General features: G+C 34.0%; 2 protein-coding genes across 2 annotated transcripts; one reads left to right on the forward strand and one right to left on the reverse strand.

The window, feature by feature from the left end:
- Window positions 1–22154: 22154 nt before the first annotated feature.
- On the forward strand, window positions 22155–23002 carry LOC131598607 (F-box/kelch-repeat protein At3g23880-like). The gene has a single exon (XM_058871189.1). The coding sequence runs from the start codon at window positions 22155–22157 to the stop codon at window positions 22992–22994; it is 840 nt and encodes a 279-aa protein (XP_058727172.1). The 3' UTR covers window positions 22995–23002.
- Window positions 23003–23072: 70 nt separating this feature from the next.
- On the reverse strand, window positions 23073–25036 carry LOC131594163 (BRI1 kinase inhibitor 1-like). The gene has a single exon (XM_058866255.1). It carries the CDS (start codon window positions 24883–24885, stop codon window positions 23944–23946), a length of 942 nt encoding a protein of 313 aa, XP_058722238.1. The 5' UTR covers window positions 24886–25036; the 3' UTR covers window positions 23073–23943.
- Window positions 25037–25523: the final 487 nt, after the last annotated feature.

Consider the following 25523-nt stretch of genomic DNA (forward strand, 5'->3'; position numbering starts at 1 on the left):
TCATTATTATTATTTATTATTATTATAAGTTTATTGATAGCTATTTTTATGAAATTTTTGTAAGAGAATTGTACATTATAATCTTTCACAAAAATTTAGTCTTTCGTTATTCAGAAAAACTTAAGAATAATTATAATTTTAAATTATTAATATTAATTTATTTTCTTATTATTAATCATATATCAAATTAGTCTATTTAAAAAAATATTTTTTTTATTATTATTAACATTAATTTGTCTTAATAATTGAGAAGTAAAAAAATAGATACACTTATACGCACAATAAAAGTCTAATAATATAATACACGCAACTTGCAATATGTCCATTAAGTATATACAATACTTATTATTAACATTAATTTTTTTTTTTTTGGATCACACAATTTTCCTTTTTTATATGCACATAAAAAATATAACAAATTATGTGGAACTGTAAAATTGTGACTAATGCTACTTAATTAAAATTACAAGTTATAAAATTAAATTTGTATACAAAATTAAATTCGTATATCAGTAAATTTGTATTCCATACCATATATCAATGGATTTTTTTGTCTATAAAATTAAATTAGTATACAAAATTAAAATAATTTATAATAGTAATTAAATTTGTATACAAAATTAAATTGAACGTAACAAAAAGCAAAATTAAATCCGTATACAAAATTAAATACAAATAAACTATCATTTATTATTGAGCTTTACAACTTCAAAATTTACCTAAAGAATTAATTATTTATTTTTATTGTGAGGTCACATCAGTTATGTTCAGAAAATAAAAAATACAGATTTTGTCTATATAGTATACGTTATAGCCTATAGCACAACTTTATATTTTAATATATTTTGTTTAACTCTCTCTTTTAAACGTGACTATTTTTCTCTTATCTTCTAAAATAAAACTTGCTTTGAAACCACTACTAAAATCATATATAAAATACAAAAAAAATATATAATTTATAATATTAAAGACATATTTAAAGAGCTTTAAATAAATAAATATTTAGGACTTTTAATATAACATATTTATATAGTTTAAAGACCATTAAATAAATAAATATTAAGAGACAAACTAAAATATTTGAAATATTTCTTTTACTCATCACCAAATAAGATTAAATATTAAAAATAGATGTTTCTAAATTGTTTGAATATGGAATTGAAAAGTCCAACATCATCTTGTTAAGAAGTAATGAGATATTCAGCTAGCTTAAAAAAGAGATTTTTTTTTCAATAACCAAAATTTTCAAAAAAATTACGCATATAACCAAAATTTCAAAGTAATTACATAAATGACCATTTTTTCTTAATTTTAACACATTGTCGCCACTTGTATTGGCTAATTGCAAATTGGGGTGGTTTAAAACCTCCGCAAAACATTTTTATTAAGGTAAGTCGCCACTTGCATTGCCGACTACACTTAAATTTTAAGTTTTATTGTAAACTGCGGGGGTTTAAAACCGGCGCAAAGTTTAAGAAAATTAAAATTTTTAATGTAGTCGCCAATGCAAGTGGCGACTTACCTTAATAAAAACGTTTAGCGGGGGTTTTAAACCGCCCCAGTTTGCAATTCGGCAATGCAAGTGGCGACAATGTGTTAAAATAGTGAAAAAATGATCATTCGTGTAATTACTTTGAAATTTTGGTTATATGCGTAATTTTTTTGAAAAACTTGGTTATTGAAAAAAAATTCTAAAAAAGGTACTGACATAAAGATATACTAATACTTCCTCCATTCTTATTTATAAGTAAATTTTAATTTTTTAAGTTCATTGAATAATTGATGTATATAATTTATATATAGTCCAAATACATCATTTATTGAATGAACCTAAAAAGTTAAAATTTGTTTATAAATAAGAATGGAGAGAGGATTAAACAAATTCAAAAGGTAACAGTTGGGCATTATAGTAGTATTTGGCATTGTGATACATCTCCCGAGAATTTATAATTGCTTTTTATCTTAGCCATCAAATCCGACTTTATAGCAGCTAGTTTGTGCCACAAGTTACTCATATTAAAGTACTTTGCTTGACTATTTAATGGCTCTATGTTCAATGCAGTTCAGAAAATATTCAAAATAACAATATTATGGGGTTTTTTTTCTATATATATATATATATATATATATATATATATATATATATATATATATATATATATATATATATATATATATATATATATATATATATATATATATATATATATATATATATATATATAAGTCAATGTTGCACAAGAAAATAACTCATGTAATACATTTTAACATGAATCAAAAGGTAGAGTTGTCATACAACGAAATAAATTTAACATAACTTCAGCATCACACCCTACGTTTTACTATTTAGCATTGGCATTTTGTTAATAAAAATAATTGGGTGTGACATTGTTGAAAGTAGAAATTGTGTCAAGTAAATCGGAATGCACAGTATCAGAACAAAACATGGCAATGGCATAACAAAGTTAATACATCTCAGCATGTTGACCAAGTAAACCAGAATGCACAATTTTCCAATTCGATCAAGTAAATATCAAAATAGAACATAAAACATTACAAAGTTATTGACACATACACTTTGTAGAATACTTAGATCTATAAGTAGATAAACTTTGCAAAATGTTGTTGGTGATAGGTAGAAGCCGGAGAGAGAATAGCAAAGGTAAAAGGAAGAGAGAGAATAAGAAAGATGATGGAATGGTGTAAACAATATGGTCATTGGGAAGACCATTTTGCAACACCCAATACTGTTATGCTGTTATGCATAGTTTGCTTTATGTCAAATAGTTTTGGTTCAAATGCAACTCAAGTGTATCCAAATAATAGTAAAATATCATTTCAAGGCAAAAAACGTGTAACAAATAGTCATTATGTAAAAGGAAGAGAGAGAATAAGAAAGATGATGGAATGGTGTAAACAATATGGTCATTGGGAAGACCATTTTGCAACACCCAATACTGTTATGCTGTTATGCATAATTTGCTTTATGTCAAATAGTTTTGGTTCAAATGCAACTCAAGTGTATCCAAATAATAGTAAAATATCATTTCAAGGCAAAAAACGTGTAACAAATAGTCATTATGTAACTAAAACCAGCTAACTTTCTGACAAATGATTAGTTTAGACACAAACTACCCCTAAAATTGAGATTTGGCACAAAATTAAGCAAGGGTCTAGTTGTCTTAACCAGAACAACTTCCTTTCTTATATTATAGATTAAAATGTGCATAATTTCACTCTTCTAGAAGTTCTTTGTTGTGATTGGTGAACGACGTCTGATAGTCTTTAACATTCATCCATTCTGTCGAGAATAATTCGATTGCTATGTCATGTGATTTTGAAGGTTTTTCTTCTACTTGATTGCGGATCTTATATTTTTTGTGATTATTGCATTTGCTATACTGATATATATATTTGTAAGTAGAGTTTTTAATTTGAGGAATATTTGAATTCTATTAAAAAAAATTTGGAGGTGGTTTCGATTATATTGTAAAACCATCTCAGGTTGTTCTTTCTTTGAGTGGTTTGCCTCTCTCTGTACTATTATAGGATAGGTAGCTTTGTTCGTTAGGGTTGAATACCCCTTATTCTCATTTTAATAGGGTAGGTAGCTTTGTTTGTTAGGGTTGAATATCCCTGATTCTGGTTTTAATAGTAAGAATTTGTTGCCTATTAAAAAAAGTATGAAATAATCTGAAGTAAATTTTTGTTCTTTTGCTTTTGAATATGCTTCACTAGAACAATAAATATTTAGAATAAAATAGGTTTGATGATTAAAATACAATTACAATGACAACTACATTTTGCTCACTCTAAAAATTTTAGTGGACACTGAACCATAAATATATAGGAATTTTTACCTTATATCTCATCAGTTATTCTTCCAACGCCAACAATTTACACAATTGACTATTATACTCTTAAATAAATAGTAAAAATTTAAATAATTTCATTTTATTTCTCTTTTTTTTTTAATACTTTTTATTCTAGTAAGTCGTTTGGTCCAATCATTTTTTTATTAATGTTCATTGGAGAACTTAGACTTAAGTTATTATGTCTTTTCTAAAAATAAATATTAAAATCCGAAGTTCTTATGCTAAAGACATTCAATAGTCAATTTTTCTTGACCGAATGTATTTAGTATAAGACTTCCTAAAAAGTTAATTTTCTAACGATAAAAGGTCTTGAGTTAGAGTCATCCAGTGTTGTTTCTTTTTATTTTTTGTTGCAAAACTGTCTTATTTTTTTGCAAAATCGTCTACAAGATGTATGTGCTTGTAGGGGTCTACATTACAAACTAGAGTGACTACGCACTATTTGAGCGCCATAGAGGTCTAGATCAGTTTGTGTATGTTGCGAGAGTTTATATATTTTTGCAGACAAGAGTTCTATTCTTGTAGAAGTAAAAAAGTACCACTTTTTAGAAATCTGTTAACGTGTAATAGACTAGTAGATATAATTGGGGAACAGTTGTTATAATCTTGGTGTAAAAACTTTTAGGAGATGCCTCTCTGTTTACCTTAGAAGCAGTGCGGTAGACACTTTGTCAAATAAGACCTTAAACAACGCTTTTTTATATCTTAGATAGCACGGTCTATTTTGGCGTTGGTGTAGATATAGACAACGCTTATTTTAGATGTATAAGTGTTGTCTTAAGTTCACTTTAGGTTGTTTTCTGTTTAAAGCGTTGGCATAAAGATTCTTAAGGCATCGCTTTCTAATAAAAGCGTTGGTGTAGGGAATCATTAGGAAGCGCTTTTTAATAAAAGTGGTGACTTAAGTGCTCTTTAGGCAACGCTTTCTTACAAAAGTGTTGGTGTAAGGCATCATTAGGAAGCATTTTTTGATAAAAGCTTTGGCTTAAGTTCTCTTTAAGCAGCGTTTTTTTATAAAATGATTGACGTAAGTCTTTTTTAGGCAGCATTTTTTAATTAAAAGAGCTAGTGTAAGTCTCTTTAGACACCATTTTCTTATACTTTCTTATCAAAGTGTTGATGTCATGCATCATTAGGCAGTGCTTTCTGATAAAAGAGCTGGTGTAATAAACGTGTTATAAAAAAAGATTCACACATAATCTCCACCGTTTATTTTAAAATGGTTCTTATTCATTCTCACATTCTCATATAAATATGACATTTTCATATGATATGCCCTATATATATATATATATATATAGACACACACACACACTTTAAGCAACCACAGATTCGCCTAATGTATATAGTTATAAAATAATACAAGGGATTGGACAATGAATACTCATAATTATTTTTTCAACATCAAATTTGTGTTTAAATTTTCATAATCATAAATTAATAATATATTGTGATCAATAAGAACTATAATAAGAACTTATTTTAAAGTAATTAAAATTTACATAAACTTCATAAACCTGCTTATACAAATTCAAAAGTACATATATGCGAAATAATGATATATCTTTTCAAAATTACTTTAGCATTGGATGTATGGTTGTTCCATTAAAGTAGGTCGAACACCTAGCCTGAGGGACATGTAGTCTCATCAGCTAGGTTATATACAATTTTTCCTAAGGGACTTATATTCTCCAAGGTAATTAAACACTCTCCTAAGGGACTTAGTGTCCCCTCATGCAGAACTAAACTCAAGAATCACGCCTTAGAGGCACGACAGGCATCCAATTTGAGAGACTTGATCACAAGTCTTGGCTGAGGGCTCGATAGAAATCCCTCCCAAGTAGGAAGAATGCCTCTCTTATGGTACTTATAGTCTCATCATGAGGGCTATTTACAATTGTGTTAGAGGGACTTAGATTCTCTAGGCTAACTAAACCATCTCCATTGCGGCATAGTGTCCCCTCAGGAGGGACCAGACACAAGAATTGCACTTGAGAAGCGCAATAAATATACAGCTTGAGAGTCTTTATCAAATGCCTTGCCTCCGGGACATGTAGTCTCATTAGTCGGGCTATATAAAATTATTCCTGAAGGACATAGATTCTCCAGGCTAACTAAACCCTCGCCTGAGAGACTTAGTGTCCCATAGGGCTAGACCGGACTCGAGAATCACGCCTTATAGGCGAGACAAATATCCTACTAGAGAGACTTGATCGCAATTCTTGGCTGAGGGTCTTAGTGTCCTCTCGGGCAAAACCAAACTCAAGAATCACACCTTAGAGGCACGACAGACATCCAATTTGAGAGACTTAATCACAAGTCTTGACTGAGGGCTCGATAGAAATCCCTCCCAAGTAGGTCGAACGCCTCTCTTATGGTACTTATAGTCTCACCATGAGGGCTATTTACAATTGTGTTAGAGGGACTTAGATTCTCTTGGCGAACTAAACCATCGCCATAGGGGCATATTGTCCCCTCTCGAGGGCCCATACACAAGAATCACACTTGAGAAGCGCAATAAATATACAGCTTGAGAGTCTTTATCGAATTCCTTGCCTCCGGGACATGTATAATCATTAGTCGGGCTATATAAAATTATTCCTGAAAGACATAGATTCTCCAGGGTAACTAAACCCTCGCCTGAGAAACTTAGTGTCCCATAGGGCTAAACCGGACTCGAGAATTGAGAGACTTGATCATAATTCTTGGCTGAGGGTCTTAGTGTCCCCTCGGGCAGAACCAAACTCAAGAATCACGCCTTAGAGGCACGACAGACATCCAATTTGAGATACTTAATCATAAGTCTTGGCTGAGGGCTCGATAGAAATCCCTCCCAACTAGGACGAACGCCTCTCTTATGTACTTATAGTCTCATCATGAGGGCTATTTACAATTGTGTTAGAGGGACTTAGATTCTCTAGGCTAACTAAACCATAGCCATATGGGCATAGTGTCCCCTCAGGAGGGGCCAGAAATAAGAATCACGCCTGAGAAGCGCGATAAATAAACAGCTTCAGAGTCTTTATCGAATGCCTTGCCTCTGGGGCATGTAGTTTCATCAGTCGGGCTATATAAAATTATTCCTGAGTGACATAGATTCTCCAGGCTAACTAAACCCTCGCTTGAGAGACTTAGTGTCCCATAGGGCTAGACCAGACTCAAGAATCACGCCTTAGAGGTGAGACAAATATCCTACTTGAGAGACTTGATCACAATTCTTGGCTGAGGGTTTGATGGATGCCCCTCTCGAGCAAGTCGAACACCTTTCTTGTGGTACTGATAGTCTCCTATTGTAGGCTATTTACAATTCTTCCAGGGGACTTAGACTCTCCAAGCTAACTAAACTATCAGCATAAGGACATAGTGTCCCCTCGGGAGGGCTTGTGCCTCAAGAATCTCGTCTATGAGGCACAAGAGATATCCATCTTAGGAAACTTGATCACAAGTCTTACATTAGGGCTCGATTGAAGTCCCCCCCTCTAGACTGTTTTCTATTGTCATATTCTCACCCAACAACCATTGTACTATTCAAAAAGTATAGGTAGTTTATTAGACATGCTCACGTGATGTGAGAGGCTCTACTGATGATCGGTGATGCTTGGTGTAACACCCTTCTACAACCCCGTGGAATAACAAATAAAATTCAGAGTAAAAAATGAAAAGGGTATTACAACTTCAAAATATTTAAAACATTAAGCCATGTCATGCCTTATGAGGAACTTCAAAACACATTATTCAGTAATCGTATTAACACAGCGGAAAATAATTCAAAACTGAATAACATAAAACAACGGTATTCAACACCAAGAATTTACCGATTTAAAACCAACAAAACATCATTCTAACATAAGAATTAATCCACCAGACAATACTAAAATAAACGCCCCCCAGTGTTACAAGACCAGAGCATGACCCGACACAACCGACTAAACGAAGTAACTCTACGAGTTATCTTCACCAAGCACAAGCCGCTACTCCTTAATCTGAAAAATGTCAACAGTAAGGGTGAGACATATCACAATTAAACTATATTATAAGTTCATAACGACAAAATATCATAAGCAGATTATTCACCGAATCATCACATGTATTTCAGATACACAACAGTTAATCAAAACACACAACCATTCATATCAAACACATACGAATTATAACATTGGACAACTTCCATTCATGTTATAATTATACACAACAACCTAATGCAATGCAACTAAATGCATGTGGTACCAATCATGGGACAAACCCATCTCACCGATCCACCGCCATAAAGATTCGGCTACTTCTCTCACTAATTCCACACAATGGGAATTAGCTACCGCTGTCCCACCACCATAAGGGATACAGCCCACAACATGATTATGAAATACATGCATCAACCATAACATGCACATCATCAACATCCACCAAAGATTCATAATCATTCATCCATAACACACAAAGAAAACTCATATCACAACCATTTGATATTCACCACAACATAATACATTTAACACATAAATATATTATCACCACAACAATCACATAGCCTTTGTCAAATACAAATGACATATTGCACACAAGACAATCAATGTCATCCTCAACAACCACCAAAAACAACATCTACATGTGATAACTTAAGCCTCATGTATACATACAATTACCAAAAACATATGCAATTAAGAATTATCTATACGATTCTGATATTTACGCACATCACCATAAGTCAACATATTGAATTATCCACCACTTATACAATATGCATTTATCACATAATAATCACAACAATGCATAGAATTTATCATTCATCAATCCCATGTATCACAATTAGCACATAGTACACAACACCAATACATATTGTTCTTAAATAACCTTATTCCATGACATACACATATACGATAACATGTCATTTTCATAACCACATAATAATTAAATCATCTTGTGCTAATCAATTTATTTTCATCAAAAAGAGCATTTCGTTAGCTTCGTAACGCTTCGAACGGCACCCAAAACGGACTTACGGATCAATAGTTATGAATTTTTAAAGTTTTGAAAAAAATACCAACACAGCGATGTAACGGGTTACATCATTCATGTAACCGGTTACATCAGTTCCAGTAGTGAAAATACCTCATTTTTCTTCGATGTAATCGGTTACCTCAACCATGTAACCCGTTACATCACCCAAAAATTCCCAGAAAGTTGCGTTTTTCATCATTTTTCACATAGGTAACCGGTTACCTCAACCATGTAACCGGTTACATCACTAAAGAAGTGTTAAAATCTGTATTTTTCTTCTGCTACGGGATTCTACCTTCAAACCCCCAAAAACCCATCTTTTACACACCAGAAAATCATTATAAGTCCTAATTCTTCAAGTTCAATACCAGCATTATATAATTACTCAAATACACACATCAATTCCATCCATTGAACATAAATCATACATCATTCACATCATCACAAACACATCCAATTTGCCCTATAGATTCCAAAACCCCAAAATCTAACACACATTCAATTGAGATAAAAAACCTACATAATCAATCCCATCATCATTAAACTGATAATATAGGCTAAAAGGATTAGTCACCCCTTACCTTAGCCAAGAACCTTGAATTCTTCTCTTCCTCCTCTTCTCCCCTTTCACGTTCCTTCTCTTTTCCTCTTTTGCTTCTCTTTTTTCCTTATTTTCACAATTTCTCTATTTTATAAAAAAAATAGGATAATTAGTTAGTAAGGCCTCTCCATTGGCACCTCCCATTTTACTAACTACGTCACGGCCCAATAACAATAATTCTCATAATTCTTCCAAAAATCCAATTTTAATTACTAAATAATCAAATAATTTCCAAATAATTAATTTAAGTTAATTAAATTAATTTATGAAATTACGGGGTGTTACACTTGGTAGCAAGTCTATAGGCAGTCGTGTGTTAAGACTGTGGTGAGCCTTGTCTATAGGTAGTCGTGTGTTAAGACTGTAGTGAACCTTGTGCTCTTTAGGGTGTAGGGAATGTGTATCACTTGGGGATTGAGCGTTGATCTTGTACTTTATTAACATTTAATATGATAATTATATGTATGATACACCAGTTACCTAGTTCTTTATAAAAATGGCGATTAAATATAGACATGGCAAAAAAAAAATATGTACTTGTAGATATCCGCGGATAAACCCCATCGCAAATACAAGTTGGATAGCTTAATGGGTATTCACGGATAAAATAAACTGGTATTTAATTACTCGTTTCCTTACCGACACAAATATCATTTTGATGGTACTCGTACTCGCAAATATATGTATCTGTTAATAATTAACAAAATTACTTAAATATTAATTTTTTAATCTACAATTATTATTATTATTATTATTATTATTATTATTATTATTTTCTTAAATACGAAACTATAATTATTATTATAAATATAAAACTTTTATTATTTTGCTGAATATGAAATTTTTATTATTTTGCTGAATATGAAATTTTTATTATTTTGTTGAATATATTAAAATTATTTGATAAAAGATAAAATAAATTAATGTGATTATTTCATGTTATTATTATATGTTAAATTTGAAACTATTTTTTTATATTTTAAAATGAATAATAAAATTTTGTTAATTATATAATATTTTATAAAAAATAATTAAATAATAATATTCATGAATATCCATAAATACATGTAAGTATTTTAGAATTCAAGGATATCCGTTTGACAAATACTCGCACATGTATGAAACGGATACGGGTATCATATTTGCTCAACGTGACAAATACAAGCAACTATTTTCTTGCTCATGAGTATTCATTGTCCTCTCTAATTGAGTACCACAACATTTTTTATACAGAAATATTTTAATATTTAAATCTAATTGGGTGAAATGGGATAATGTGTGCAAACCAATAAATAAAGGAGGCTTAGGTATAAGAGATGTAGGAGAAATGAATAAAGTTCTTCTCTTTAAATGGAAACTGAGGAGTTTAAAGGAGGACAAAGCAATTTGGAGTAGATTATTGGCCTTAAGGTATCAAAATCCGAAGCTCAAGGTGCAAACTTCGAATGGGGAATTGATTAATCGAGATGATTTAATTTGGGAGGGATGTTATCCTTGAAGGATAGAAAAACACTTAGAAAGGGGGGGTTTGAATAAGTGTAGCTTTAAAAACTTGACAGATAAAAATAAATTGCACAATTATTTTTATCCTGGTTCGTTGTTAACTAAACTACTCCAGTCCACCCCCGCAGAGATGATTTACCTCAACTGAGGATTTAATCCACTAATCGCACAGATTACAATGGTTCTCCACTTAGTCAGCAACTAAGTCTTCCAGAGTCTTCTGATCACACACTGATCACTCCAGGAACAACTGCTTAGATACCCTCTAAGACTTTTCTAGAGTCTTCTGATCCACACGATCACTCTAGTTACAACCTGCTTAGATAACCTCTAAGACTTCCTAGAGTATACTGATCCACACGATCACTCTAGTTCCTTACAACTTAATGTAATCAATTCTAAGAGTATTACAAATGCTTCTTAAAAGCTATAATCACAAACTGTGATATTTCTCTTAACGTTTAAGCTTAATCTCACTAATATATTACAACAGCAATGTAGTGAGCTTTGATGAAGATGAAGATTCTGAGCTTTGAATAGAACAGAGTTTCAGCAAGTTTATATGAGTTGTTTTGTGTAGAATCGTTAACCTTGCTTCTCATCAGAACTTCATATTTATAGGCGTTGGAGAAGATGACCGTTGAGTGCATTTAATGCTTTGCGTGTTCCGTACAGCATCGCATTTAATGTTATATGCTTTTGTCAACTACCTCGAGCCTTGTTCACGCTGTGTCTACTGACGTTGCCTATACTAGCTTTTAACGTTCCTTTTGTCAGTCAGCGTAGCTTGCCACTTGTACTTCCTTCTAATCTGATGTTTGTGAATACAACGTTTGAATATTATCAGAGTCAAACAGCTTGGTGCAAAGCATCTTCTGATCTTCTGACCTTGAAGTGCTTCTGAGCGTGATACCATCAGAACTTCAGTGCTTCTGATCTCATGTTCTTCTGATGCTTCCATAGACCCATGTTCTGATTCTGCTTCGACCATCTTCTGATGTCTTGCCAGACCATGTTCTGATGTTGCATGCTGAACCCTTTGAGACAAAGCTTCTGAGCGCTGAATTATGCATACTCTTTATATATTTCCTGAAAAGGAAATTGCATTGGATTAGAGTACCATATTATCTTAAGCAAAATTCATATTATTGTTATCATCAAAACTAAGATAATTGATCAGAACAAATCTTGTTCTAACAATCTCCCCCTTTTTGATGATGACAAAAACATATATAAATGATATGAATTTGCGATCAGAAAGAGCAGACGGCAAAAGACAAATTACACAGCTATAGCATAAGCATATGAATATGTCTCCCCCTGAGATTAACAATCTCCCCCTGAGATAAATAATCTCCCCCTGAAATAAATACAAGAAGAATTTTAATAAAAGACTTCCCTGATTATTTCGGTAGAGACGATCACATAAGCTTCTGTCTTCAGAGAATTCATAGCTTCTGACTTCTGCTTCCATTGGACAGCTTCAGAACTAGAATTTCTTTAGATCCTTAGAATACTCACAGCTTCTGATTCCTGCTTCCATCTAGGACAGCTTCAGAACTTGAATTTCTTTGATCTTCAGAACATTCACAGCTTCTGATTTCTGCTTCCATTTAGGACAGCTTCAGAACTTGAATTTCTTTGATCTTCAGAACATTCACAGCTTCTGATTTCTGCTTCCATTTAGGACAGCTTCAGAACTTGAGTTTTCTGGATCTTTAGAACAATCACAGCTTCTGATTTCTGCTTCCCTCGGATAGCTTCAGAGCTTGAATTTCTACCAACCTCACTTCATGCTAGATTTGTATCAGAACATTGTTGAATGTACCAGAGCATCATCAGAGCATCTCTACATCCTGAAATGTTACAGAGCAAAAACTAAACGACAAAAGTCAGCATGAACGAGTCAGAACATAAAATGTATATTAGAACACATGATATGTATCAGAGCCATATAGGCTAAAATAATGTTATCAGAGCAAATAGAATTTTGTCAGAGCAAATAGACAAATATGGATCAAATTCTATTATCAGTGCTTCTGATTCATTCTTCTTTCTTGCTTCTGATTTCTGAAGCTTGACAGCACTCAGCTTGCTTCAGTTTCCAGGAGCTTATTCTTTTTACAGAATAACACTTCTTATGGTTTTGCTTCTTGTGTTTGCTTTGAAGATTCTCTTCACTTCTTTATACCTGCAAAACACTTAAACCATATAGAACTTGCAGTTCTTGTTAGTAAATGCGTGGGAGCTTTACCCAGCAACTGATAGATTAATCAAATCATTTATCATTTATCTTCTCCCCCTTTTTGTCATAACATCAAAAAGAATATTTCAAAAGATTCAGATGAATAAAACAACAAATAAAATCACTGGAATGTAAAAACAAAGAAACTTTTCATTGATAATCAAAAGATATTACAAAAGGTTCCTATGTTTAACAAGCAGATGCAACAAGGAAAGAAAACTACTAAGACCAAAGACTAAGACCCTAGCTAAGACAAAATCTGCGCCAGCATGTCTTGAACCCTGTCATAATTTACTGCTTCTTGGGCTTCCAGGCGAGGGGTCAGGGAGACTTGATTCTGATGCAGATCTTCCACAATCTTTATCAGAAACAACATTCTCAGCGGGTGAAGATGAAGAGATTTCTTTGGAATGGGTTGAGGGAGAGGAAAGGTTAGATGAGGAGGAAGTTGAGTCTTGAAGGTAAAAAGATGAGGAAGAAGATGGAGATGATGGAGGGCTTTCACCAGGGGGTTGAAACACACGTCTAGAATAGTTTCCAGACAACTTTGCTTCGAATGGATTCACCTTGAGAGGGTCATAGGTGATCTTTATCTTTTTGGGTTTAGACGAAGATGTTTCAACAGCTTTTCTCTTTTTGTTTTGATCATTTTCATGGTTTCCTGGGCTTGATGAAGAGTTCATGATGGATTTGCAGATAATGAACAGCTAGAGTTTGATATGAATGCAAAAAGATAGAGAAGGAAAACAAAGACAGAGTGTAATAGAGAAAATATAGGAGGGAAGGAGAAGCGTTTGGAGAGTATTTAAAAGAAAATAAAATGAAACAAATGAGGATAGCATTTAATGTTACGTGACATGAGGAGAGATAATAAAGACAAATGAGGTGACTAGCACAGTTACCTATGGTCGGCGTCCCTTCAACTGCACGCGCGCTTATCCATGAACAGTAACGACGGGTTTACCATCCCGAGATAAAACGTTACAGCTGTTTTGCTTTAAAAGAGGTTCTGAATCAACTTAGACAATGAAACGTTAGTAATAACCGAATCATAATTTCTAAAAGATTTCAATCAGAACTTCTGAAAAAAAATCCACATTTATTTCAGAAGATACTCATACGTAAGAACTTCTCATCTTCTCATTCTGGGCATAAATCCATACTGATATTCTTCAGAATGAACTTAAACCTATCTTCAGCCAGGGGTTTTGTAAAGATATCAGCCCATTGATGGTCTGTATCAACAAAGTTTAAAGATATAACACCCTTCTGAACATAGTCTCTTATGAAATGATGTTTAATCTCAATATGTTTAGCCTTTGAATGAAGAATAGGATTCTTAGATAAACATATAGCAGAAGTATTGTCACAGAATATAGGAATGTTACTCTCATATATCTGATAATCTTCTAACTGACTCTTCATCCAGAGCATCTGTGTACTGCAACCAGCAGCAGCGACATATTCTGCTTCTGTTGTTGATAGAGCAATAGTTGCTTGCTTCTTGCTATACCAGGAGATCAAGTGACTTCCAAGAAATTGGCAACTTCCTGAAGTACTCTTTCTTTCAATTCTGTCTCCAGCATAGTCAGCATCGCAGAATCCTACTAAGTTGTATTCTTTAGATTTTCTGTAAACTAAGCCAACATTAGTAGTACCTTTCAGATACCTTAGAATTCTCTTAACAGCAGTTAAATGAGATTCTCTAGGATCTGATTGGAATCTAGCACACAAACAAACACTGAACAGAATGTCAGGTCTAGAAGCAGTCAAATATAGAAGAGATCCAATCATACCTCTGTATAACTTCTGATCTACCTTCTTACTTACCTCATCCTTACCTAGGATGCATGTTGGATGCATAGGAGTTTTGGCTTCTTTGCAGTCTAGAAGGTTAAACTTCTTCAGAAGTTCCTTCACATACTTGGTTTGGTGAACATACGTTCCTTCTGATGTTTGATTTATTTGTATTCCAAGGAAATACTTGAGTTCTCCCATCATGCTCATTTCAAACTCAGCCTGCATAGACTCAGCAAACTCCTTTCCAAGTGTAGCATTAGATGTTCCAAAAATAATATCATCTACATATATTTGACAAATTAAAATATCCCTTTTAAAGGTTTTACAAAAGAGAGTAGTGTCCACTTTTCCTCTAGTGAAACCATTGTCCAGAAGGAAAGAACTTAAGCGTTCATACCAAGCTCTGGGAGCTTGTTTCAATCCATACAACGATTTCTTTAGTTTAAAAAACATGATTAGGAGACATAGAGTCTTCAAAACCAGGAGGTTGATGGACATAAACTTCTTCATCTATATAACCATTTAGGAAGGCACTTTTAACATCCATCTGATAGAGAGTGATGTTGTGTTGAGTGGCAAATGAAATTAATAGACGAATAGATTCTAACCTGGCCACTGGTGCAAAGGTTTCTGTATAGTCAATCCCTTCTTGCTGACTATAACCCTGAGCCACCAGTCTGGCTTTGTTCCTTACCACTTCACCTTTCTCACTGAGCTTGTTTCTGAAGACCCATTTTGTACCGATTATATTGAATCCATCTGGTCTAGGAACAAGATCCCAAACATCATTCCTTGTAAACTGATTCAGTTCTTCTTGCATAGCAATTATCCAATCTGGATCTTCTAGAGCATGATCAACAGAAGTTGGCTCGATCAAAGATACAAGACCTAATTGACAATCTGCATTGTTCTTAAGGAATGCTCTTGTTCTGATTGGATCATCCTTCTTTCCAAGAATGACATCTTCTGAATGACCAGAGATGAGTCTGGATGATCTTCTGACAGATGGTTCTTCAGAAATGCTTAGATTCTCTAGAGAAGCTGATACTTGATCTTCAGATTCTTTGCTTCTGAGAAGCCCTGCTTCTGATGCGTTGCTTCTTGGCTCAACAACTTCTGATATATCAATATCACAATCTGTAAAATTATCAAACTGCTTTGGTTTTTCAGAACCAAGCTTATCATCAAACCTGATATTGATTGATTCTTCCACAACCAATGTTTCAGTATTGTATACTCTGTAGCCTTTTGAGCGTTCAGAATATCCAAGAAGGAAACATTTTTGTGCTTTGGAATCAAACTTACCAAGATGATCTTTAGTGTTCAGAATAAAGCATACACATCCAAAAGGATGGAAATATGAAATGTTGGGCTTTTTATTCTTCCACAATTCATAAGGAGTCTTATTTAGAATAGGTCTGATAGAGATTCTATTCTGAATATAGCATGCAGTGTTTATTGCTTCTGCCCAGAAATGCTTAGCCATATTGGTTTCATTGATCATGGTTCTGGCCATTTCTTGCAGAGTCCTATTCTTTCGTTCTACAACTCCATTTTGTTGTGGAGTTCTAGGACAAGAGAAATCATGGGCAATACCATTTTCTTTGAAGAATTCTTCAAAGGATCTGTTCTCAAATTCACCACCATGATCACTTCTGACCTTTATGATTTTACACTCTTTTTCAGATTGAATCTGAATGCAGAAATCAAAGAACACTGAATGAGACTCATCCTTGTGTTTCAAGAATTTTACCCATGTCCAGCGGCTATAATCATCTACGATGACTAATCCATATTTCTTCCCTCTGACAGATGCTGTTTTGACTGGGCCAAACAGATCAATGTGCAAGAGTTCTAATGGCCTTGAGGTAGAAACAACATTCTTGGACTTGAATGCAGGTTTGGAGAACTTGCCCTTCTGACATGCTTCACAAAGAGCATCTGATTTGAATTTCAGATTAGGGAGTCCTCTGACAAGATCCAGTTTGTTAATCTGAGAAATCTTTCTCAAACTAGCATGACCTAATCTTCTGTGCCAGACCCACTGCTCTTCAGAAACAGACATAAGACAAGTCACCTTCTGACTCATAAGATCTTGCAGATCTGTCTTATAAATGTTGTTCTTCCTCTTGCCTGTAAATAGGATTGAGCCATCCTTTTGATTTACAGCCTTGCAAGACTTTTGATTAAAGATTATATCATAACCATTGTCACTCAATTGACTGATAGATAAGAGGTTATGTGTTAATCCTTCTACAAGAAGTACATTAGAAATGGAAGGAGAGTTACCAGACTTTATAGTTCCAGAGCCAATTATCTTGCCCTTCTGATCTCCTCCAAACTTGACTTCTCCTCCAGACTTAAGCACCAGGTCTTGGAACATAGACCTTCTTCCTGTCATGTGTCGTGAGCATCCAGAGTCCAGGTACCACGACATGTTGTGCTTTGTCCTTTTTGCAGCCAAGGATATCTGCAATAGGAATAATCTTATCCTTAGGTACCCACATCTTCTTGGGTCCTTTCTTGTTAGATTTTCTTAAGTTCTGATTGAACTTGGATTTAACATTGTAAGCAATAGGAGGAACAACATGATAATTTTTAATGTGAGTTTCATGATATTTTCTAGGTTGTGTCACATGCTTTTTGGTGTGTGTTATGTGAAAACTTTGAGCATGTGAAGTGTGCCTAATATCATGGGAGTGGTCATACTTGAACTGATCATACAATGGCTTGTATGTGAATTTCATTTCATCAACAGGTTCAAGTTTGTATGGGGTTTCACCCTCAAAACCAATGCCGACTCTTTTGTTTCCAGACACAGCATATATCATAGAAGCTAGCTGACTTCTGCCAATACTTCTAGATAAGAACTTCCTGAAACTTAAATCATATTCTTTCAGAATATGGTTTAGACTAGGAGTGGATTTTTCTGAATCAGAAGGAGATCCAACATTATTGGATAATTTTAAAAGTTTTTCTTTTAATTCAGAATTTTCCAACTCAAGCTTCTTTGTTTCAAATTCAAATAGCTTTTTCAGCTTTTTCTATTTGAGACTAATCTGAGACTTGAATTCCAGAAGTTCTGTTAGACCGGAAACTAACTCATCTCTAGTAAGTTCAGAAAATACCTCTTCAGAATCTGATTCTGATGTAGATTCTGATCCGTCATCTTCTGTCGCCATCAGCGCACAGTTAGCCTGCTCATCTTCAGAGTCTGAATCATCTTCTGACTCATCCCAGGTTGCCATAAGACCTTTCTTCTTATGAAACTTCTTCTTGGGATTTTCCTTCTGAAGTTTTGGACATTCATTCTTGAAGTGTCCAGGCTCATTGCATTCATAGCACATGACCTTCTTCTTGTCAAATCTTCTGTCATCAGAAGAATCTCCACGTTCAAATTTCTTTGAACTTCTGACGCCTCTGAACTTCCTTTGCTTGTTCTTCCAGAGTTGATTTAGCCTTCTGGAGATCAAGGAAAGTTCATTTTCTTCTTCAGATTCTGATTCTTCAGGATCTTCTTCTCTAGCCTGAAAAGCGTTAGTGCATTTCTTGATATTGGATTTTAATGCAATAGACTTACCTTTCTTTTGAGGCTCATTTGCGTCCAGCTCTATTTCATGGCTTCTCAAGGCACTGATAAGCTCTTCCAGAGAAACTTCATTCAGATTCTTTGCAATCTTGAATGCAGTCACCATAGGACCCCATCTTCTGGGTAAGCTTCTGATGATCTTCTTTACGTGATCAGCCTTGGTGTATCCCTTGTCAAGAACTCTCAATCCAGCAGTAAGAGTTTGAAATCTTGAAAACATCTTTTCAATGTCTTCATCATCCTCCATCTTGAAGGCTTCATACTTCTGGATTAAAGCGAGAGCTTTAGTCTCCTTGACTTGAGCATTTCCTTCATGAGTCATTTTCAAGGACTCATATATGTCATAGGCCGTTTCCCTGTTAGATATCTTCTCATACTCAGCATGAGAGATAGCATTCAGCAAAACAGTTCTGCATTTATGATGATTCCTGAAAAGCTTCTTCTGATCATCATTCATTTCTTGCCTTGTCAGCTTTACGCCACTGGCATTTACTGGATGTTTGTAACCATCCATCAGAAGATCCCATAGATCACCATCTAGACCAAGAAAGTAACTTTCCAGTTTATCTTTCCAGTATTCAAAGTTTTCACCATCAAATACCGGCGGTCTAGTATAACCATTGTTACCGTTGTGTTGCTCAGCAGAGCCAGATGTAGATGCAGGTGTAGACTTTGCAGTTTCATCAGCCATCTTTTACTGAAGCGTTTTTCTCTTCCTGAATCTTTTCTAAACACGGTTAAGTGCTTGCACCTTAGAACCGGCGCTCTGATGCCAATTGAAGGATAGAAAAACACTTAGAAAGGGGGGGTTTGAATAAGTGTAGCTTTAAAAACTTGACAGATAAAAATAAATTGCACAGTTATTTTTATCCTGGTTCGTTGTTAACTAAACTACTCCAGTCCACCCCCGCAGAGATGATTTACCTCAACTGAGGATTTAATCCACTAATCGCACGGATTACAATGGTTCTCCACTTAGTCAGCAACTAAGTCTTCCAGAGTCTTCTGATCACACACTGATCACTCCAGGAACAACTGCTTAGATACCCTTTAAGACTTTTCTAGAGTCTTCTGATCCACACGATCACTCTAGTTACAACCTGCTTAGATAACCTCTAAGACTTCCTAGAGTATACTGATCCACACGATCACTCTAGTTCCTTACAACTTAATGTAATCAATTCTAAGAGTATTACAAATGCTTCTTAAAAGCTATAATCACAAACTGTGATATTTCTCTTAACGTTTAAGCTTAATCTCACTAATATATTACAACAGCAATGTAGTGAGCTTTGATGAAGATGAAGATTCTGAGCTTTGAATAGAACAGAGTTTCAGCAAGTTTATATGAGTTGTTTTGTGTAGAATCGTTAACCTTGCTTCTCATCAGAACTTCATATTTATAGGCGTTGGAGAAGATGACCGTTGAGTGCATTTAATGCTTTGCGTGTTCCGTACAGCATCGCATTTAATGTTATATGCTTTTGTCAACTACCTCGAGCCTTGTTCACGCTGTGTCTACTGACGTTGCCTATAATAGCTTTTAACGTTCCTTTTGTCAGTCAGCGTAGCTTGCCACTTGTACTTCCTTCTAATCTGATGTTTGTGAATACAACGTTTGAATATCATCAGAGTCAAACAGCTTGGTGCAAAGCATCTTCTGATCTTCTGACCTTGAAGTGCTTCTGAGCGTGATACCATCAGAACTTCAGTGCTTCTGATCTCATGTTCTTCTGATGCTTCCATAGACCCATGTTCTGATTCTGCTTCGACCATCTTCTGATGTCTTGCCAGACCATGTTCTGATGTTGCATGCTGAACCCTTTGAGACAAAGCTTCTGAGCGCTGAATTATGCATACTCTTTATATATTTCCTGAAAAGGAAATTGCATTGGATTAGAGTACCATATTATCTTAAGCAAAATTCATATTATTGTTATCATCAAAACTAAGATAATTGATCAGAACAAATCTTGTTCTAACAATCCTTAACGATGTGAAGTTAGATTTTCTAGAAGAAGGTTTTTCCAGCTGTGTTCAAAGCTTGATTCGTAATGCTAAAAATACTCTCTTTTGGCATAGTAGTTGGTTGGGAGATCAAACTCTTTGTGAGGTGTTACCGGAATTGTTCGATATATCAACCAACAAATATTGTATTGTGGAAGATATTTATAGCTGGGAAGAAGGTGACAGCGGTTGGAAACCGAGCCGGCTATTCGGTTGGCAGCTTACTGCGAACACTGTTGTGCTCTCTACTACTGCTATAGTGCAGTGGCAGCAGTTGGGGGGCGTGGCTGGATTCGGTTGGTTTGTCATTGACATACGAGGATGCGTTCAGCTGGAAGCTTAATACGGGTGGGGAGTTTTCGGTGGCCAGCGTTTCGGAACTGGTGGCAGGTAATTTATCTCCAGCTTGGACGCCTTCAACGCTCTAAATGTCATTTGGAATTTGAAGGTTCCCCTTAAATTAAAAGTGTTTATTTGGAGTTTTTTATTAATAGACTTCCATGTAAAGATCTTTTAATTAATAGAGGAGTCTCTAACATCTCTAATGTTGATTGTATCGTTTGCTCAAATCACCCAGAGACTTCGAATCACATATTTATTTCAATGTTTAGTGGTTAAAGTGATTTGGAATAGAATTTACAATTGGTTGGGTGTTGAGTTTGGCATGTTTATTGAGGAGTTCATGGATTTTTGGCTTAATTCAAGAGAAAATGAAGAAAGTTTATGTGAAGATCAAGATTAACTCGGTTTGGATAGCTATTATTTGAAGTCTTTGGCTAATGAGGAATATTATCATATTCAAGCATGCCTCTTATTGTTTTGATTTGGTGTGTTCTAATATCATTTTCCTTCCACGGAGATAGTTAGATAATATTTATCCTTTGGCTCGGTCTAGATATTACGATTAGTACAAGTTACCGTTGCTTTAACTCTATTTAGGATCTTTTCGATAAGGGTTGCACCCCTAATGCGATTTTTTTTATATCGATGGCTTATTAAAAATAAATTAATACAAATCAACCTTGTTGATAGACTAATTTGAATTAATATTTGAAGTTTCTATTGCCATTGGAATATCTCGTCAGAACTATTTTAAGATATTAATTTGGTAAATCAAATCAATTTTCTTTCTGTGAGGAGATTTATAACATGCTTATATGTTGTTATAATTTATTTTAAAATAAGCGCAATTTCAATAGGTTTGCACTTGCCGCCGTCTGGATTTCATCACACAGTTCCGATGATGAGTATCATCCGATCTAATTCGCCGTCGACAGTAACCCTCCCGGAAGAACTCATTATCGAAATCCTATCCCTGCTTAACGTAAAATCACTCACGCAACTCAAATGTGTGAGCAAGTCTTGGAACTCAATCATCTCTGATCCATTCTTCGTCAAAATGCATCTGCATAAATCTTCACGAAATCCACACATCCTGCTATTTCCGTCACATAATATCAACAATTCCTATCCGTCTCCTTCCATGTCTTCCCCATTCGCTGTTTACTTGAGAATCCGTCTTATTCTAAATACCAATTCATGGAATTGCCTTGTTACCACTATGCTATTGGTTCCTGCAATGGATTGACATGTTTTATCAATTATGTTGAGAATAAGTTTTATTTATGGAATCCATCAACAACCCCATCCTCTCAAAACCTAACTTCTTTTAGCTTTCCTTTTGAACATGGAGAATTAGTTTTCAGGTTCAGATTCTCATTTGTTTATGATAATTTTACCAACAAGTATAAGTTGGTGGCATTCCTTTATAAGAAGGTGAGAATTTTCACTTTCGGAGACAATGTTTGGAAGAATATTGAGTCTTTTTCGGTCTATCCCTATCATTCCAATGATAACGAGGGTGTCTATTTGAATAATAGTCTTAATTGGTTTGTTTTTCTCAATTACAAACCTTTTTATAACAAGGAGGATCTTAAGGTTGAGCAACTCATGATTATCTCACTTGATTTGGCAACGGAGACATATACACAGTTTCAGCTCCCTCGAGAGTTTGATGAATTCCCGTCTCTTGAACCAATTCTTTGCAAGTTGATGGACAGTCTATGTTTGTCTCATTATACCAAGAAACATAGTTTTGTTATATGGCAGATGACGGAATTTGGAGTTGAAAAGTCTTGGACTAAATTCCTTAAATTCGATTATCATTCTCTACTTGGTTGCTCTATATTTGTTGTTTCTTTGTTGCCATTACATATGTTCGAGAATGGGGATGTTCTGATATGGGAGAGAAATGTTGGACAACTAATTCGCTATAATAGGAGAGATAACAGAGTAGTAAAGAAAACTACCTATACTAATAATAACATATATTTGTCCTATGCAGTTCTTTATGTTGAAAGTTTAGTTTCAAATTTTTAAAAGTAAGTTTCTCCAACGGTTTACTGGTTTCAAGTACCTTGTTTGGTTATTTTATTTGTCATAGCTTTGGTTTGATTGTATTTTTGAATGATTAACTATTGCCTATTGTCTTTGTCAATAGTTTATGTCATATGCTATTTATTAAAGCTTGTTGTTAATTTCATTTGCTTCAAAATTTTCATATAGGTTATATGTAGAATAAACCAGATGATGCCGTTACTTTGTTTCGAACTCAGTTACTCATGCGTTAATATAGCTACGAAGCTTCATATGTCTCTGTTATTTTTCATCGAAAGCATTTGTGCAAATGAATGTTTTCATTTTTTTTTTTTGCTAGTGACAAAATCACATAGTCAAATCTTATAAAATAGATTTGTAAGACGAAGATTGTGTAGATGAACGATTGCGACAGAAAAGAACCCATCATTTGGCAAAGGAATCTAATCAATCTAGTATACTTGGTCCAAATGTATTGATGTGGGACTAGCATTGGATATGGTTTTGAAGGAAACTGAAAGAAAAACAAATAACATAGCCACACAAATGCTCAGAGTCCAAGAACAATGTCAGATACTAGTCATTCACTCATACTACATTAGATATGGAAACAAATCTGACACATGCAGATTCTAGAACGTACGTCAGACCAATACGAGTTCGATTTCAACCGATAAAACTAATAAAACTCACGTCACAAGTAACGACACTAGTATTAGAACAAGTGATCTCCCTGTACGCTGTACGCAGAGTATGTGAGTGTTGTAAACTCTAAAGTACTCAATTCGGTTTGGTATATAATTTAAAAAAAATATTTCACAAATGTTTATTCTCTCTAATAAATCATATATCATATTCTCTTTTGAATCTCAGCAATTATCTACACAATAATCAAAATATAACAAAGAAACTATAATTATAAGGACAAAAATAATCTCTAGGATTGATGAAATCAGCAATTGAGCTTCTCATCTTTTGAATATGAATTTTTGCAATGAGCAATTGCAGCTTGAATAGCATTCTGCAATTCTTCCATGGAACTATCAGTAGCAGGAGTTAAAGGTGTAGTTGGAAACAGAAGACCACTGTTTGATGGAGAAGTTCTCATTGATGCTGGTGCTGATGAATATTGGCCTAATTTCCAACTTTTCATCATCTCTTGTTTATTTCTAGGTGTTACATTTCCTGAATAGGAAGAAGAATAACACTTTTTATCATGAACTCTAATTTTCTCTTTTTTGAAAATTGGTTTCACCATTCTTAAGCACTTTTTCATTGCATGATGAATCACATGAAAATCAAATCTCACCTTCTTTTTGTTCTTTTCTTTCTCTTTATGACACCCTTTTGTTCCTTTTGCTGAACTAAATAACGAAAATCCAAACTTGAACTTACCCTCTACCTTTTTTGATGATTCCATATTCTTGATGCTACTCTCTTTTGTGGGGAGATTCTCATCATCTTCTTCTTCTGAGAATAATTCTCTTATAGGGAGAGTGAAACTGTCCATTGAATTCGTCGAAGCGCGAGGGGATATCGATGAAGGAAAATTTGAGAGGATTTGGAGAGGAAGTAAATGACCATGGAAGAAAATATCATCAGCAGGTGATAAATCAAGGGCTGTGAAGGAATTTGGTGAAGATGATTTTGATTTATTGTTGGAATTTTGGAATGATTTGTTGAATGTATTGTGTGAGATTGTGAAGGAGAATTCATGAGTAGGAGAAGAAGATTGTGAAGATGGTTGTGAAGGTTTTTGTTGTTGTTTTTCTACTTCAATATGGTTTTCCATGACAATAGTTAAGGTTGCTTTGAAGAACAAAACAAGATTTTTTGATGCAAAATATGAAATTTGTTGGATTATGGTTTTTTTTCCTTCTCTTCTTGAGTGCATAGAGAAAGGTTTTGATGTTTTCTTCTTTGTGTATTTATATATGAAATAATTGGAAAAGAAAGAGAGTAAACAAAAACTACTAACTTTGTAGGTACTGAAAAATGTGTTACAGTTAAAGACAAAAATGAAAAATTAAAGATAACTATTTATAAAAGCTTTGAATTCAAAGCTCTGAAAATGTAATGTTTTCTGTAAGAGTATTTGAATAAAATAACATGAATTTTTTGAGTTTTTTGTTTTTTTGTTACATGAGAGTAAAGAATGGCTTGAATTTAAGTTAAAGTTTTGAATTCAAACTTCTAAAAATGCAATATTTCCAAGAATATTAGAATAAAATAATTACAGAAAAAGTTGAGGTTTTTTTTGGTTGTACGATATTAAAGAATGTTTGGTTTAAGTAAAAGATTTGAATTCAAACATCTAAGAATGGAATATGTTATAAAACTTTTATAGTCATCTATATGTATGTAGTCAATGTAGTCATAGTCATATTCATATTCGGCTAATTAAACCCAATGTATATAATAAAAAAATACTACACTAACAAAGGTGAAAGCAATAATATAGTAAGAATTGTAATACCAAGTCAAAAACCCAATATAGTATGCATGTCAATATAAAAACAAAACTAAAAGAAA

The sequence above is a fragment of the Vicia villosa genome, linkage group LG4 (genome assembly GCF_029867415.1).
Source record: "Vicia villosa cultivar HV-30 ecotype Madison, WI linkage group LG4, Vvil1.0, whole genome shotgun sequence".
Lineage (NCBI taxonomy): Eukaryota > Viridiplantae > Streptophyta > Magnoliopsida > Fabales > Fabaceae > Vicia > Vicia villosa.

Excerpts from the sequence above, each read along its gene's own strand:
- LOC131598607 (XM_058871189.1), top strand. The coding sequence starts at position 22,155 with ATGGAATTGCCTTGTTACCACTATGCTATTGGTTCCTGCAATGGATTG.
- LOC131594163 (XM_058866255.1), bottom strand. The coding sequence starts at position 24,885 with ATGCACTCAAGAAGAGAAGGAAAAAAAACCATAATCCAACAAATTTCA.